Source organism: Barbus barbus (genome assembly GCF_936440315.1).
Source record: "Barbus barbus genome assembly, chromosome: 5".
Classification (NCBI taxonomy): Eukaryota; Metazoa; Chordata; class Actinopteri; order Cypriniformes; family Cyprinidae; genus Barbus; species Barbus barbus.
Window position 1 is genome coordinate 11,106,924 of NC_136733.1, and position 13,557 is coordinate 11,120,480.

The following is a 13,557-nucleotide window of genomic DNA, read 5'->3' on the forward strand; positions in this document are numbered from 1 at the left end:
ATTACCATCGGGGGGGTGGGGGGGGGGGGGGGGGGGGCACTTATAATAAGTACACATTATAAGCTACACATTATAGCTAATAATTTAAAAATAACCAGGACAATAACAACAATATACAAAATGGTATGGAATATTATTATTATTATTAACAATAATAATAATAAAATCCACTGGGACAAAAGAATATCTATTCATCCTACATATTGACAGAATGTACCTACTGTCAGATGGGAGCAATTTAAATTATTTAAACAATGAGTTGCTACAATTAACCAAATTGAATGGGTTTTTGTACAACTCTCCTTAAATGAAGATTTTATCAGATTTGGTTAATTTCTGGGTAATAATTTGCCCCAAAATATGGTTAAGTAGGTAGAAGTATGTACGTACGTATATAAACACATATGCGCACACACACAAACACATCCAAGTATGCAGACACACACCCTGCTGGCCAGCTGTTCATGGCAAGGTCAGCATAGATTAGCTTTGTCATTTAACACTGTCTCTGTCTGTCTGTCTGTGTGTGTGTGTGTGTGTTAGAGTCATTGAGGTGGGACTCTTTACTTGGCTCGTGGTGAACCATTTTTAGCATACAATGTCAATGTCAAATAGCAGTCTTCAACAATGTCCAAAATATTTATTTCCTTGTTTATGAACAACTGGAGGATCGTAGTAAAGTCATAGACACATATATACAAATGTGTCTGTGTCTGAGCATCACTTAAACATTTTAAACTAAACTAGGGTGACCATCCGTCCTCTGGGGGAAGTTGTGGCCTAATGGTTAGAGAGTCGGACTTGTAATCCGAAGGTTGCGGGTTCGAGTCTCCGGCCGGCAGGAATTGTAGGTGGGGGGAGTGAATGTCCAGCGCTCTCTCCACCCTCACTACCACGACTGAGGTGCCCTTGAGCAAGGCACCGAACCCCCAGCTGCTCCCCGGGCGCTGCAGCATAAAATGGCTGCCCACTGCTCCGGGTGTATGTTCACGGTGTGTGTGTGTTCACTGCTGTGTGTGTGCACGTTGGATGGGTTAAATGCAGAGCACGAATTCCGAGTATGGGTCACCATACTTGGATGAATGTCACTTCACTTCACTTCTTTACCCTGGACATGTCCTCTTTTTGGACCTAAAAAATGCGTCCGGCCAGGATTTTTAAATCGCCCAAAATGTCCGGGTTTTGTCACCATTCATTGTGTGCATTTTTGTATTAGCATACCGCCTGCTCACGCAAACATTCTAATATTAAATATAATTTTTGCGCATCAGGGAGCTGCGGAGTATTAAATCTCTTATGAATGAATGCTCGATGTTCACTTTCACTTTGGCGATCATGCGCACTCTCTGTAATGGGAGCACATCTTATAAGATCAGATGTACGTCAGTCTGCTGAGTAGCAAATCCTTCAGCATGGTCTGTCAGTCATCTCTCCTTACTCTCGACCCATGATCAGTTAAATCTGACTCCAGCAGCTCGTGTTGGATGGAGGGATTCCAAGTCTGCATTTTTTTTGTTGCCGTTGCTAGGAAACGCTTGTTTTGTTTACTGTGTTGAGACTTGCTGAAATCGCGTTTGGTCTCGTTCTGTATCGCATATCTTGTCAGTGTCTGCGCTTGCTTGGCCATTTGTTGTGATAAACAGGAAAGTGTGTTCAGCTGAATTCAAATAGTGATTTGTTAGACGGGTATAAAAAAGGTTATTATACCGCGGCAGCTGTCATGTGAAGCCCTCCTCATGTGAAGACCGAAGAGTGTAAAGACCATCGACTCTACCGTGCAGGGACACCGGCAAGGGATATAAATATCGCTTTATATTTATCCTCTTTCCTACAACTTGTTTCACTTCTGTTTCAATCCTATCACTACCACTCGCAAACCACGCATCACACACTGTAGACAGCGCAATACTAACAACCTGTGCACTTTACCTATTTCTGCTAATACATTACTTTCTTTTTCTATTGGTCTCTGGAATTGTCAGTCTGCTGTCAGCAAAGCTGATTTCAATACTTCCACTACTAGTCATTCAAGGTTAAACCTCAAGGCCCTGACAGAGACCTGGATCAAACCAGAGGAACATATTACACCTGCAGCACTCTCCAATAATTTCTCCTTTTCCCACACCCCCCCTTTGACTGGAAGAGGTGGCGGTCTGCTCATCTCTAATAATTGGAAATCTACTCCTTTATTTCTGAGTATCAACAGCTCCTTTGAATCACATTCGGTTACTATTACCTACCCTCTAAAAATCCATTTTGTGGTTGTTTATCGTCCTCCAGGACCACTAGGTAGGTTTGTGGAAGAATTAGATTTATTGTTCTCAACCTTTCCTGAGGATGGTGGAGACTTCAACATCCACCTAGATAAACCTCAGGCTGCTGACTTCCACTCTCTACTTGCCTCATTTGATCTCAAAAGAGTGTTAACTACGGCTACTCACAAATCAGGCAACCAACTGGACCTTATTTACACAAGACAATGCTCCACTGATCATGTACTGGTTACTCCACTGCACACCTCGGATCACTTCCTTCTCACGCTTAACCTCAACATGATTCCTGACACATCACATACCCCTCCACATGTCACTTTTCGACGTAACTTGTGTTCACTCTCACCCTCCCGGCTATCTGTTTCATCTTCTCTTCCTTCCCCTAAACAGTTATCATCTCTTGATGCTAACAGTGCTACTGATACTTTCTGTTCCACTCTGATGTCTTATTTAGATACTTTCTGCCCCTTATCTTCCAGGCCAGCCCGTACCACCCCTTCTGCCCCTTGGCTATCTGATGTTCTCCGCGAACATCGTTCTAAACTCAGGGCTGCAGAAAGGGTATGGCGCAAATCACAAAATCCTACTGACATTAATTTATATCGATCACTCCTCTCTGTACACACATAATTGTCTACATAATTGTCTATATTATATATTGTGTTTTTGCTGTTTTGTACATTGCCTATTTGGATATTTGTATTATCTGTGTCCTGTCCTGTTGCTGTCTCTCTGTTGCACTGTGGAGCTTCTGTCACTAAAACAAATTCCTCGTATGTGTAAACCAATAAAGCTCATTCTGATTCTGATTCTGACTTCTCTGCTAATGTTTCCACTGCTAAAAGGACATACTATCATGACAAAATTAACAATTCGCCTAAGTCTTGCATGCTCTTTAAAACATTTTCCTCCCTCCTTTGTCCTTCTCCTCCCCCTCCTTCATCAACTCTAACAGCTCGCGACTTTGCCACATTCTTCATTAATAAAATTACAAACCTCACTGCACAATTTTACACACCACAATCTATCTAACACATCTTACCAGCAAACATACACTAGTTCACATCCTTCTCTCCACTCTCTGAGACAGAAGTCTCTAAACTCATCCTTTCCAGTCATCCTACTACTTGTCCACTTGATCCTATTCCATCTCATCTCCTTAATTTCTCCTGCAGTTGTACCTGAACTCACTCACATCGTTAACACATCCCTTCACACTGGAATTTTTCCCTCAGCATTTAAACAGGCTTGTATAACTCCACATCTTAAAAAACCCCACTCTTAACCCAACTCTTTTAGGAAACTATAGACTATAGACTATATTCCCTTCTACCTTTCATTGCAAAAACACTTGAACGAGTTGTGTTCAACCAAGTCTCTGTCTTTCTCACACAGAACAACCTCCTGGACAGTAACCAATCTGGCTTCAGAAGTGGACATTCGACCGAAGCTGCCTTGCTCTCTGTCATTGAAGCCCTAAGACTTGCAAGAGCGGCTTCCAAGTCTTCATTACTTATCTTGCTGGATCTGTCTGCTGCTTTTGATACAGTCAACCACCAGATCCTCTTGTCAACCCTATTGAGAAAGGGCATCTCAGGAACCGCACTCCAGTGGTTTGAGTCTTACCTCTCAGATAGGTTCTTCAAAGTATCTTGGAGAGGTGAGGTATCCAAGTCGTAACATCTAGCTACTGGGGTGCCTCAGGGCTCAGTTCTTGGACCACTTCTCTTTTCTGTCTATATGGCATCACTAGGTTCTGTCATTCAGAAACATGGCTTTTCATATCACTGCTATGCTGATGACACTCAACTCTACCTCTCATTCCATCCTGATGATCTGACGATAGCTGCTCGCATCTCAGCATGTCTAACAGACATTTCTTGCTGGATGAAGGACCATCACCTTCAACTCAACCTAGCTAAGACAGAACTGCTTGTAGTTTCAGCTAATCCATCACTTCATCACAATTTCACCTTCCAGTTAGGCTCATCAACCATAACTCCTACAAAAACAGACAGAAACCTTGGAGTTGTGATTGATGATAAGCTGACCTTCTCAGGCCACATTGCTAAAACTGCCCGGTCCTGCAGATTTGCATTATACAATATTAAGAAGATCAGGCCCTCTCTCTCGGAACATGCAACACAACTCCTTGTTCAGGCTCTTGTTCTGTCCAGACTTGACTATTGCAATGCTCTCTTGGCAGGTCTTCCAGCCAATTCCATCAAACCTCTACAATTAATCCAAAATGCCACTGCAAGATTAATCTTTAATCAGCCGAAAAGAACGCACATCTCGCCTCTGTTCATCAATTTGCACTGGCTACCAATAGCTGCTCATATTAAATTCAAGGCATTAATGTTTGCCTACAGAACCACCACTGGCTCTGTACCCCTTTACCTAAATTCATTACTTCAGACTTATGTGCCCTCTAGAGGCTTGCGTTCTGCAAGTGAACGATGCATTATTGTGCCATCCCAAAAAGGCACAAAATCACTTTCACTGACTTTTTCATTAACTGTTCCCCATCTGGTGGAATGACCTGCCTAACGCAATCCGAGCAGCTGAATCCTTACCCATCTTCAAGAAACAGCTAAAAACTTATCTCTTCCATATATCTCTAACACTCTCTATTCTAATTTAATTTAATTTTTTTGTATTCTATCTACTAAAAAAATATAAAAAAATAAAAATAAATAAAAACACTAGGTTTCTTTTTCTATATATTCTATCTACTCGTTTTCTTTATTAAAAAAAAAAAAAAAAAAAACTTTTATGTGTACTGCCTTGGGCTAACCAAGACTTGTAATAGCACTTGTTGTTGCTCTTTTGTTGGTTTTGATTGCTTCTAATGTCCCCATTTGTGAGTCGTTTTGGATAAAAGTGTCTGCAAAATGACTAAATTAATAAATAAATATAACCCTAGGGCTGGGCGATATGATGATATTATCATATATCGACGATGTCTTGTAAGTATTGCGATGTCGATGTCAACAGTCAGGTAAAAGACGATTACCGATTTTATCAAGAAAAAAAAAAAAAAAGACAAATGATAAATCTAGTAAATTACAAAAAAAAATAAAAATAATAATAATAATTGGAATGACCCCATAGTCACCATACAGGTCTTTTTGCATGCAAGAATGAAATAATTCAGTCGGAGGGTTGGGAATCGAAAAGCTGTTCCAATTTTTGAAATCAGATCAGATGGAAGGTCAGGAACAGAATTACTTGTTATAAAATTAAATTTCGATTCTGCTTCTTGATTCCTGTATGCGCATTTATTGTGATTTCAAAAGATTCAACTGCAAGAAGACTAAATAGAACTCGCTTCTGCACTCGCATGCTGTTTTCCATGCTGCGCACACACACAAAGTGCACGCACAAAAGCCGCTTCTTATATACGCAAACACTGGACTCAGCTCTCTTTCTCGCATTCTTACACATTCGAATGGACAAATACACACAGAATTATATCAAAATATCCCATAAATACAATCGGTTATGTCTTAAGTGAATGTAAAGGGTTGAGAAAGAATACAAGGGTGTATTGGATCCATGCATTGACAGCAGCCGCTGCCGCCAGTCATTAATGTTAATCAAAGAACAAAAGAAAAGAAAATCCCTCACTGATCTTGACTGAATCACTTTTGGAACCTCGGTTTATATTTATTTGTCTTTTTCCCGCGCTGACTACCAATGTCACGGTGCACACACACGAGGGAGGAACCAGGAACACGCAGACGAGGATATAACTTCAAATAATATACTTTACTGAGGACATCAAGGCAGGGCAAGACAAGGCAGGGCAAGATACAGACATCAAACACCGGGGAGTAACGAGTAGACCAGACGAAGTTTAACTGAACAGAAAGGACTAATATACACAGGTAAATCATAGATAATGAGACGAACATGGCTGGACAAGAATTAACTGATGATTACATATAACAAGGACAGGAAACAAACCAAATATGGGCACAAGAGGCAGGAACACATGACACACACACAACAGTTCCCTTACATTACTCCCCCCTCCTGAAAGGTTCGTCCCGAGCCTTAACAGTTCCATCAGGGAGGGGGGGTGGGCGCTCTGGAGGCCCCTCAGGACAGACATCCACAGAAACACAGGACGGGGACCTCCAGAGCAGAACAGACGGAGGCCCCGGCGGAGCTGGGAGCTCAGGAAGCCATGGCGGGTGGTCTTCGTGGCCGTGGCCTCCTACGGCCCGCCCACTCCACCCAGAGCTCTACTACCCCCCCAAAATTTCCTTGGGGAATCCAGGGGGTATCAGGAGCCCTCCGGGGCTAGACAAACAAGACAGTACATGAGACGACAGGAAACCCTCCAGGGTCAGACAAACACGACAAGACATCCCACAGGAACCAGAAGCCCTCCTGGGCTGGCTAGGAAGCTGAGGCATCCTCTGGGCATGACGAGGAGTCAGGGGCCCTCACAGGGTCCCTCAGCAACCTCCTCCACTTTTGCGACAGGGGGGGCAAGCGGCTGCGACTGGCCTCCATGGCCACAACTCAAGGAGCCGCCTGCCCCAGACGAGTCTCCATGGACAAGACAAGACATGGTATGGTAAGTTTAAAATGTTCCTGTGGGCACAACGAGACATACATACGGCACTCCTGGCCATGACGTGTGGACTTGATCCACGGAGAGGGTCAGAGGCGGCGGCCGGCAGGCTTGAGTCAGCGGCAATCCGGTGGGCTTGAGTCAGCGGCAATCCGGCAGGCATTGAGTCAGAGGCGGACCGGCGGCGTGCACAGGAGAGCCGCGGACGGCGGCGTGAACAGGGGAGCCGCCGACGGTGGGTGGGCTTTCCCCACGGACGGCGACGTGATCTCCCGCGAACGGCGGGGTCGGTGAGCCGCGGGTAGCGGCGTGAATAGGGGGAGCCGCCGACGGCGGGTTGGCTTTCCCCGCGGACGGCGGGCTCGGTGTGCCGCGGACGGCGGCTTGAACTCCCGCGAACGGCGGGCTCGGTGTGCCGCGGACGGCGAGTGTGATATCTCCCACGATCGGCGGGTTGGATGAGCTGCGGACAACGGCGAACTTCTCCCGCGATCGGCAGGCTGGAAGGCTAGCGGCCAGTGGACTCGCGGCACTCGCGGTGATCCCGCCGAACTCCCACGCGGACTTGCAGTGGGCTAAGGCGGGATGCCGAGCGGCGACTTCCATGCCGCGAGGGACAAACAGAACAGAAACAAAACAAGACTTTTGAAAAACGGAAAACAAAACGAGGTGAAGGGGCGCCGCTTACTGATTTGGTCTGGTCTTCTGTCACGGTGCACACACGAGGGAGGAACCAGGAACACGCAGACGAGGATATAACTTCAAATAATATACTTTACTGAGGACATCAAGGCAGGGCAAGACAAGGCAGGGCAAGATACAGACATCAAACACCGGGGAGTAACGAGTAGACCAGACAAAGTTTAACTGAACAGACAGGACTAATATACACAGGTAAATCATAGATAATGAGACGAACATGGCTGGACAAGAATTAACTGATGATTACATATAACAAGGACAGGAAACAAACCAAATATGGGCACAAGAGGCAGGAACACATGACACACACACAACAGTTCCCTTACAACCAAAATGGCAACGTGCATCTGTGTATGCGATTTTGGAGATGCGTTCCAATCCTATTTATCCTTATTTAGGGTATAGACCTATTCTATTTTGATCTGCAGTTTGATAAAAGTTAAACAGAAAAAAGAAAAATAGTAGCACTGCATGTGTTTCAGAATATTTATTTAAACAGAATGTACAATGATGAAAAACCACAAACATGACAGTTATAATAAAATACACAAATTCCTACACAGCCTATTCATACAGCGCACATAGTGCTCTATTTTTACAGATTTTTTTAAACAGTATAATTATGTTTGCTAACTGCTAACTATTCGGATGAGGCAGTTGAATGTAGCGTTTTTTTACTCCAAGTTTCACTATACATAGAGATGCAATCCCATAAATTTTCCAGCGAACAGGCTAAAGTTGCCTTCCTGATCTCCCTGCTAACCGGACGGGCATTGATCTAGGCACGAGCCATCTGGAACTCACAGACCACTATACTTAACTCTTTCGATGCTTTCTCTTCCCACTTCAAGGAAGTCTTTGGCCTATCCACCGGCTCGCTCTCCATTGCCGGCCAACTCATCCGCCTCCGTCAGGGAGATTCTTCGGCCATTGACTATACCCTGCAGTTCCGGACTCTGGCAGCCTCGTGTGGATGGAACTAGGCAGCGCTACTCACTGCTTACCATCAGGGTTTGGATTCACAGATCAGAGCCCAGATGGCGATCTATGATGACACTGTCGGTCTAGAGAGCTTTATGCAGAAGGCCGTTAAGATCACCCAACGTCTCACGGCTTGTCAGTCAGACATAACCGCTCATTCTCCGTCCTCATCAGCTGCCTGTCCTCCGGTACCAGAACCTATGCAAATGGATACTAATCGCCTCTCACGCAATGAGCGTGCTCGACGTCTCGCCACAGGGCTGTGCCTCTATTGCGGCGTTCCGGGCACTTCATTCGGGTATGTCCCTCTCATCCCCCACGCCCAGTGGTGAGTACCCTACAATTGGAGCCTGCTATCTCTACCCTACCAATGCTAACAGTACAACTACTCACCCCACGTCATTTCATTTCAGTACCTGCCCTCGTGGACTTGGGATCCTCAGGCAATTTAATCTCACAAGCCCTCCTAAAACAGCTTCATTTACCCTGCCAGAGACAGGCTGAGCTGAAGATCAAGACCATACAGGGAAAACCGCTCGGGCGTGGGCACATCAAGTTCCGGTTTCCACCGATCACTCTGCAAGTAGGCTGTCTTCATCAGGAGAGGATTTCCTTTCTGGTACTTGAGGGACCCACTGTTGATATCATCCTGGGACACCCCTGGCTATTTCAACATTACCCCGAAGTCAGATGGGATACCAGCAAGATCCTCCAATTGAGTAAAACCTGCATCTAAAACTGTCTCTCCAACATCCCTGTACCCCTGGTTAGTAACCCGAAGCTCCAAGTTCATTCCACCCTAGTGAAGAGCCCCGAACCTTGTGAGGTTCCGACGATCCCATCTGACTACCTGGCGTTCCAGGATGTGTTCAGCAAACAGGCAGACACAAAGTTACCACCACACCGGCCATGGGATTGTGCCATTGACCTGCTGCCTGGAGCTATACTCCCCAAGGTTCGAGTATACCCTCTGTCCATCCCGGAGCACAAGGCGATGGAGGATTACATCAAGGAAGATCTCCAACAACAGTTCATTCGTCCTTCCACCTCTCCAGCGGCCCCGAGCTTCTTCTTCGTGGGCAAGAAGGACGGAGGCTTGCGGCCCTGCATCGACTACCAGACCCTCAATGATCACAATATAAAGCTCCCTTATCCTCTTCCCCTGGTCCCAGCCGCCCTCAAGGAACTCCGTGGGGCCCGCATCTTCTTGAAGCTGGACCTGCGGAGTGCCTATAACCTCGTTCGTATCCGGGAAGGCGACGAGTGGAAGACGGCGTTCATTACCCCCTTAGGCCACTATGAATATCGGGTCATGCTGTATGGCCTTTCCAACTCTCTATGGTAAAGGGACCGATATAGCGAGGACTCAGCTTCCGGCAGGGCAGGCGGAGACGCAGATCCCGGGTGGAGAGCCAGACCTTATCTCCAGGACGATAGACGGGGGTGGAAGACCGACGGGCATCTGCATAGGTCTTGTGTCTCCGCACTGCCTGCTGGAGTTGGACATGAGCTGAGTCCCAAACTCTCTCGCTCGCTCGGAACCAGTGGTCGACAGCTGGAACGTCGGAGGGCTCTTCTGTCCAGGGAAACGGAGGGGTTTGGTAGCCGAGTATGTACTGGAAAGGGGTGAGGCCGGTGGTGGTTTGCTTGGTTTGCTGGTCCCACGTCGGAGTCGACTTCGTCACAGATCTCCCCAAGTCAGAAGTTTATACCTGCATACTCGTTGCAGTTGACAGATTCTCCAAAGCCTGCAAGTTAATTCCCCTCCGGGGTTTACCCATAGCCCTCGAAACGGCAGAGGCCCTCTTCCATAATCTCTTCCGCACCTTCGGCATCCCAGAAGATGTTGTCTCCGACCGTGGGCCACAGTTTGTCTCCCATGTCTGGAAGGCTTTCTTCAAACTCCTCGATGTCACCGTCAGTCTCTCCTCAGGGTATCACCCCCAGACAAACGGCCAGACTGAGTGGAAGATTCAGGAGATTGGGAGATATCTCCAGGCCTACTGTCATGACAACCAGCACAGCTGGAACCGCTTCCTCCCGTGGGCCGAGTATGCACAAAATTCCCTCAAGCAAACCACCACCGGCCTCACCCCTTTCCAGTGCATACTCGGCTACCAACCCCCTCTGTTTCCCTGGAGAGAAAAGCCCTCCGACGTTCCAGCTGTCGACTGCTGGTTCTGAGCGAGCGAGAGAGTTTGGGACTCGGCTCATGTCCAACTCCAGCAGGTAGTGCGGAGACACAAGACCTATGCAGATGCCCGTTGGTCTTCCACCCTCATCTATCGTCCTGGAGATAAGGTCTGGCTCTCCACCCGGGATCTGTGTCTCCGCTTGCCCTGCCGGAAGCTGAGTCCCCGCTATATCGGTCCCTTTACCATAGAGACGCAGATTAATGAGGTCACCTTCCGTATCCAACTCCCTGGAATATCTTATTGACTGGGAGGGATACGGGCCGGAGGAAAGATCCTGGGTGGCCCGGGACGATGTACTGGATCCCTCTCTCCTGGCCGAGTTTCACCAGAACCACCCTGACCGTCCCGCACCCAGAGGCCGTGGCTGACCCCGTCGCCGTAATAGGGCGTCAGGAGCCACCCCTGGAGGAGGGGGTACTGTCAGAGAGTCACCACAGTCACCGCAGTCTCCACTAATGACACTCACCAGATCCCAATCCCCTGATTTCTAATCACCGCCACCTGTCACCACTCATCAACAACACTATATCCCTGCACTGCTCCCGTTCACTCACTGTCTGCTCTCAAACATTCCATGTTGACTAACCTGACCCACTTATGTTTTGTCTACTTACCAGTTGCTCCAGTGTTCCTATCCCTGTTCTCCACCGCTCCAGTTCTCCACCGTCTCCACGCTCCGCTGTTACCTCCGGATCCCCTGGAAAAGGAAAAAGGACATTCACACTCCGATAAGCCCCTAGAGACATTCCCTGCCTGCTTACCTGGACATTCTGTTCATCTGATTCTCCTCTGCTGCTACTCAATAAACCTGTTTATTAGTAGCTGTTGATTGTTTTGCACTTACCTCTGTGTCCTGTGTCTATCTGCTCACACCAATCAACCCCCAACCCCCCAAGTCTGCATCCCCAACTGTCCTATTTTTGGAAAACTGAAATGTGGTCACCCTAACTAAACTCACATTTTGTTGTAAATTAAAATAAACTTAACACATGCAGAATGACTACAGTACAAATACAGGCAAATAATAATTTAAATATGTAGTTTATTGATGAGCAAAAAACAGCTAGAAAAGGACCAAACTAAAGGCAAAAGTGTATGTGAGTGAGAAAAACTGCAGAAACGAATGTTAAATAAACAGTTGTACAACTTATACAGTTACATGATTTTTTTTTTTTTTTAAAGTACAGTGAACATTGACTAATAAATATTGAATAATTTACATTTATGACCAAATTTGACCAGTTTTTTTTTTTTTTTTCCTTTGCCAGTGAAAATAGTCACACTATGGTCTCAGGGCTTTAGAGTTTTTAGAGTTTGACTCCTGCCTCATACTAAATGAAAACGTTTAATATACACTGAAAGTTGGGAATAAACATTGCTATAGCGTATCAAAAGGAATAAATCGCTCCTTTTTAATTGCTCATCTGAAATGCCATTCTACTCAACAATTACCGGACTTTGCTTGAGTGGTTTCTGTATAAGAGAGAGAGAAAAAAAAAAGAAAAAAAAACTTCTTTTAACCTTAACACATTCCTTGTTGCAGGCAATTTCAAAGTTCTTTGGTACTGGCACTCAGAGAGTGGCTGGTGTGCATGCTCTTTTTCATGACCGCATTCCAAATCAGCACCATTGGGTTATATTCCTTAGTCTGGTTATAGTAATTTAGCTTAAACATTTGGTATCATAATTAGTGTACTGAGCAATAGTAGTCTATAATTTACAGGTTTTCATATCTTTGTTTGTTTGTTTGTTTTAGGTGACTTGCTTGCAAGATTTCTTTGGTGATGACGACGTTTTCATTGCCTGTGGACCAGAAAAATTTCGCTATGCACAGGATGACTTCTCCCTGGATGGAAACGGTAGGTCATAGCTTTTAATAAATAAATGAAAGTGTTAAATTATTTTACTATAAAATATATTGAGGTAACACTTTATAATAACTTTCATGAATTAATCATTAACAAATATTATATAATGCTTAACAGATCATTCGTTTTTACATATTCACATATCTAGAAATATATGATAATGCACAAATGTTTACTAATGTACTTATTAAACATTACTTAAAGGGATAGTTCACCAAAAAATGAAAATTTGGTGTTTATCTGCTTACCCCAAGGGCATCCAAGATGTAGGTGACTTTGTTTCTTCAGCAGAACACAAACTTTTTAACTCAAACCGTTGCAGTCTGTCCGACATATAATTGCAGTCAATGGCTTTAAAAAACAAAAAAAACATACACAGACAAAACCAAATTAAACCCTACGGCTTGTGACGATACATTGAGGTCTAAAGACACGAAACGATCAGTCTGTGCAAGAAACTGAACAGTATTTATATCTCTTTTGTTTTACCTCTGATCCGCTGCACTGTCCATCTGTCCTGAGTGCGTTCACAACATTCGGCGCGTGACGCATCTTCTTCTTACTTTACGGCGGATCACAGACTTATAAGTGCATTACCGCCACCTATCTCTCAAATGGACCATTGACGCTCTATCTACAATCTCAATTAGAAGTGTCAATGGTCCATTTGAGAGATAGGTGGCAATAATGCTCTTATAAGTCTGCGAACCGCCGTAAAGCAAGAAGAAGAAGACGCGTCATGCGCCGCATGTTGTGAATGCCCTCAGGACAGTTGGACAGTGCGGCGGATCAGAGGTAAAAAAAAAAACAATATAAATACTGTTCAGTTTCCAGTGTTGGACAAGCTACTTGGAAAATGTAGTGAGCTAAGCTAACAGTTTACTACACTAAAGCTACAGCCCTGGGAAATGTAGCAAGCTAAGCTACAGCAACATGGAGAAAGTAGTTTACTA

The 13,557-nt window shown here is 45.3% G+C and overlaps 1 protein-coding gene across 1 annotated transcript in view; it reads left to right on the forward strand.

Annotated features, from left to right (window-relative positions):
• The window catches only part of LOC306869268 (neuronal migration protein doublecortin-like), a 94,625-nt gene that overhangs the window by 68,156 nt on the left and 12,912 nt on the right, over positions 1-13,557 (forward strand). Inside the window, exon 4 of the mRNA XM_079415955.1 lies at positions 12,493-12,595. Within this exon, the coding sequence (XP_079272081.1) occupies positions 12,493-12,595 (103 nt within the window). The remainder of the gene's footprint in view (positions 1-12,492; positions 12,596-13,557) is intronic.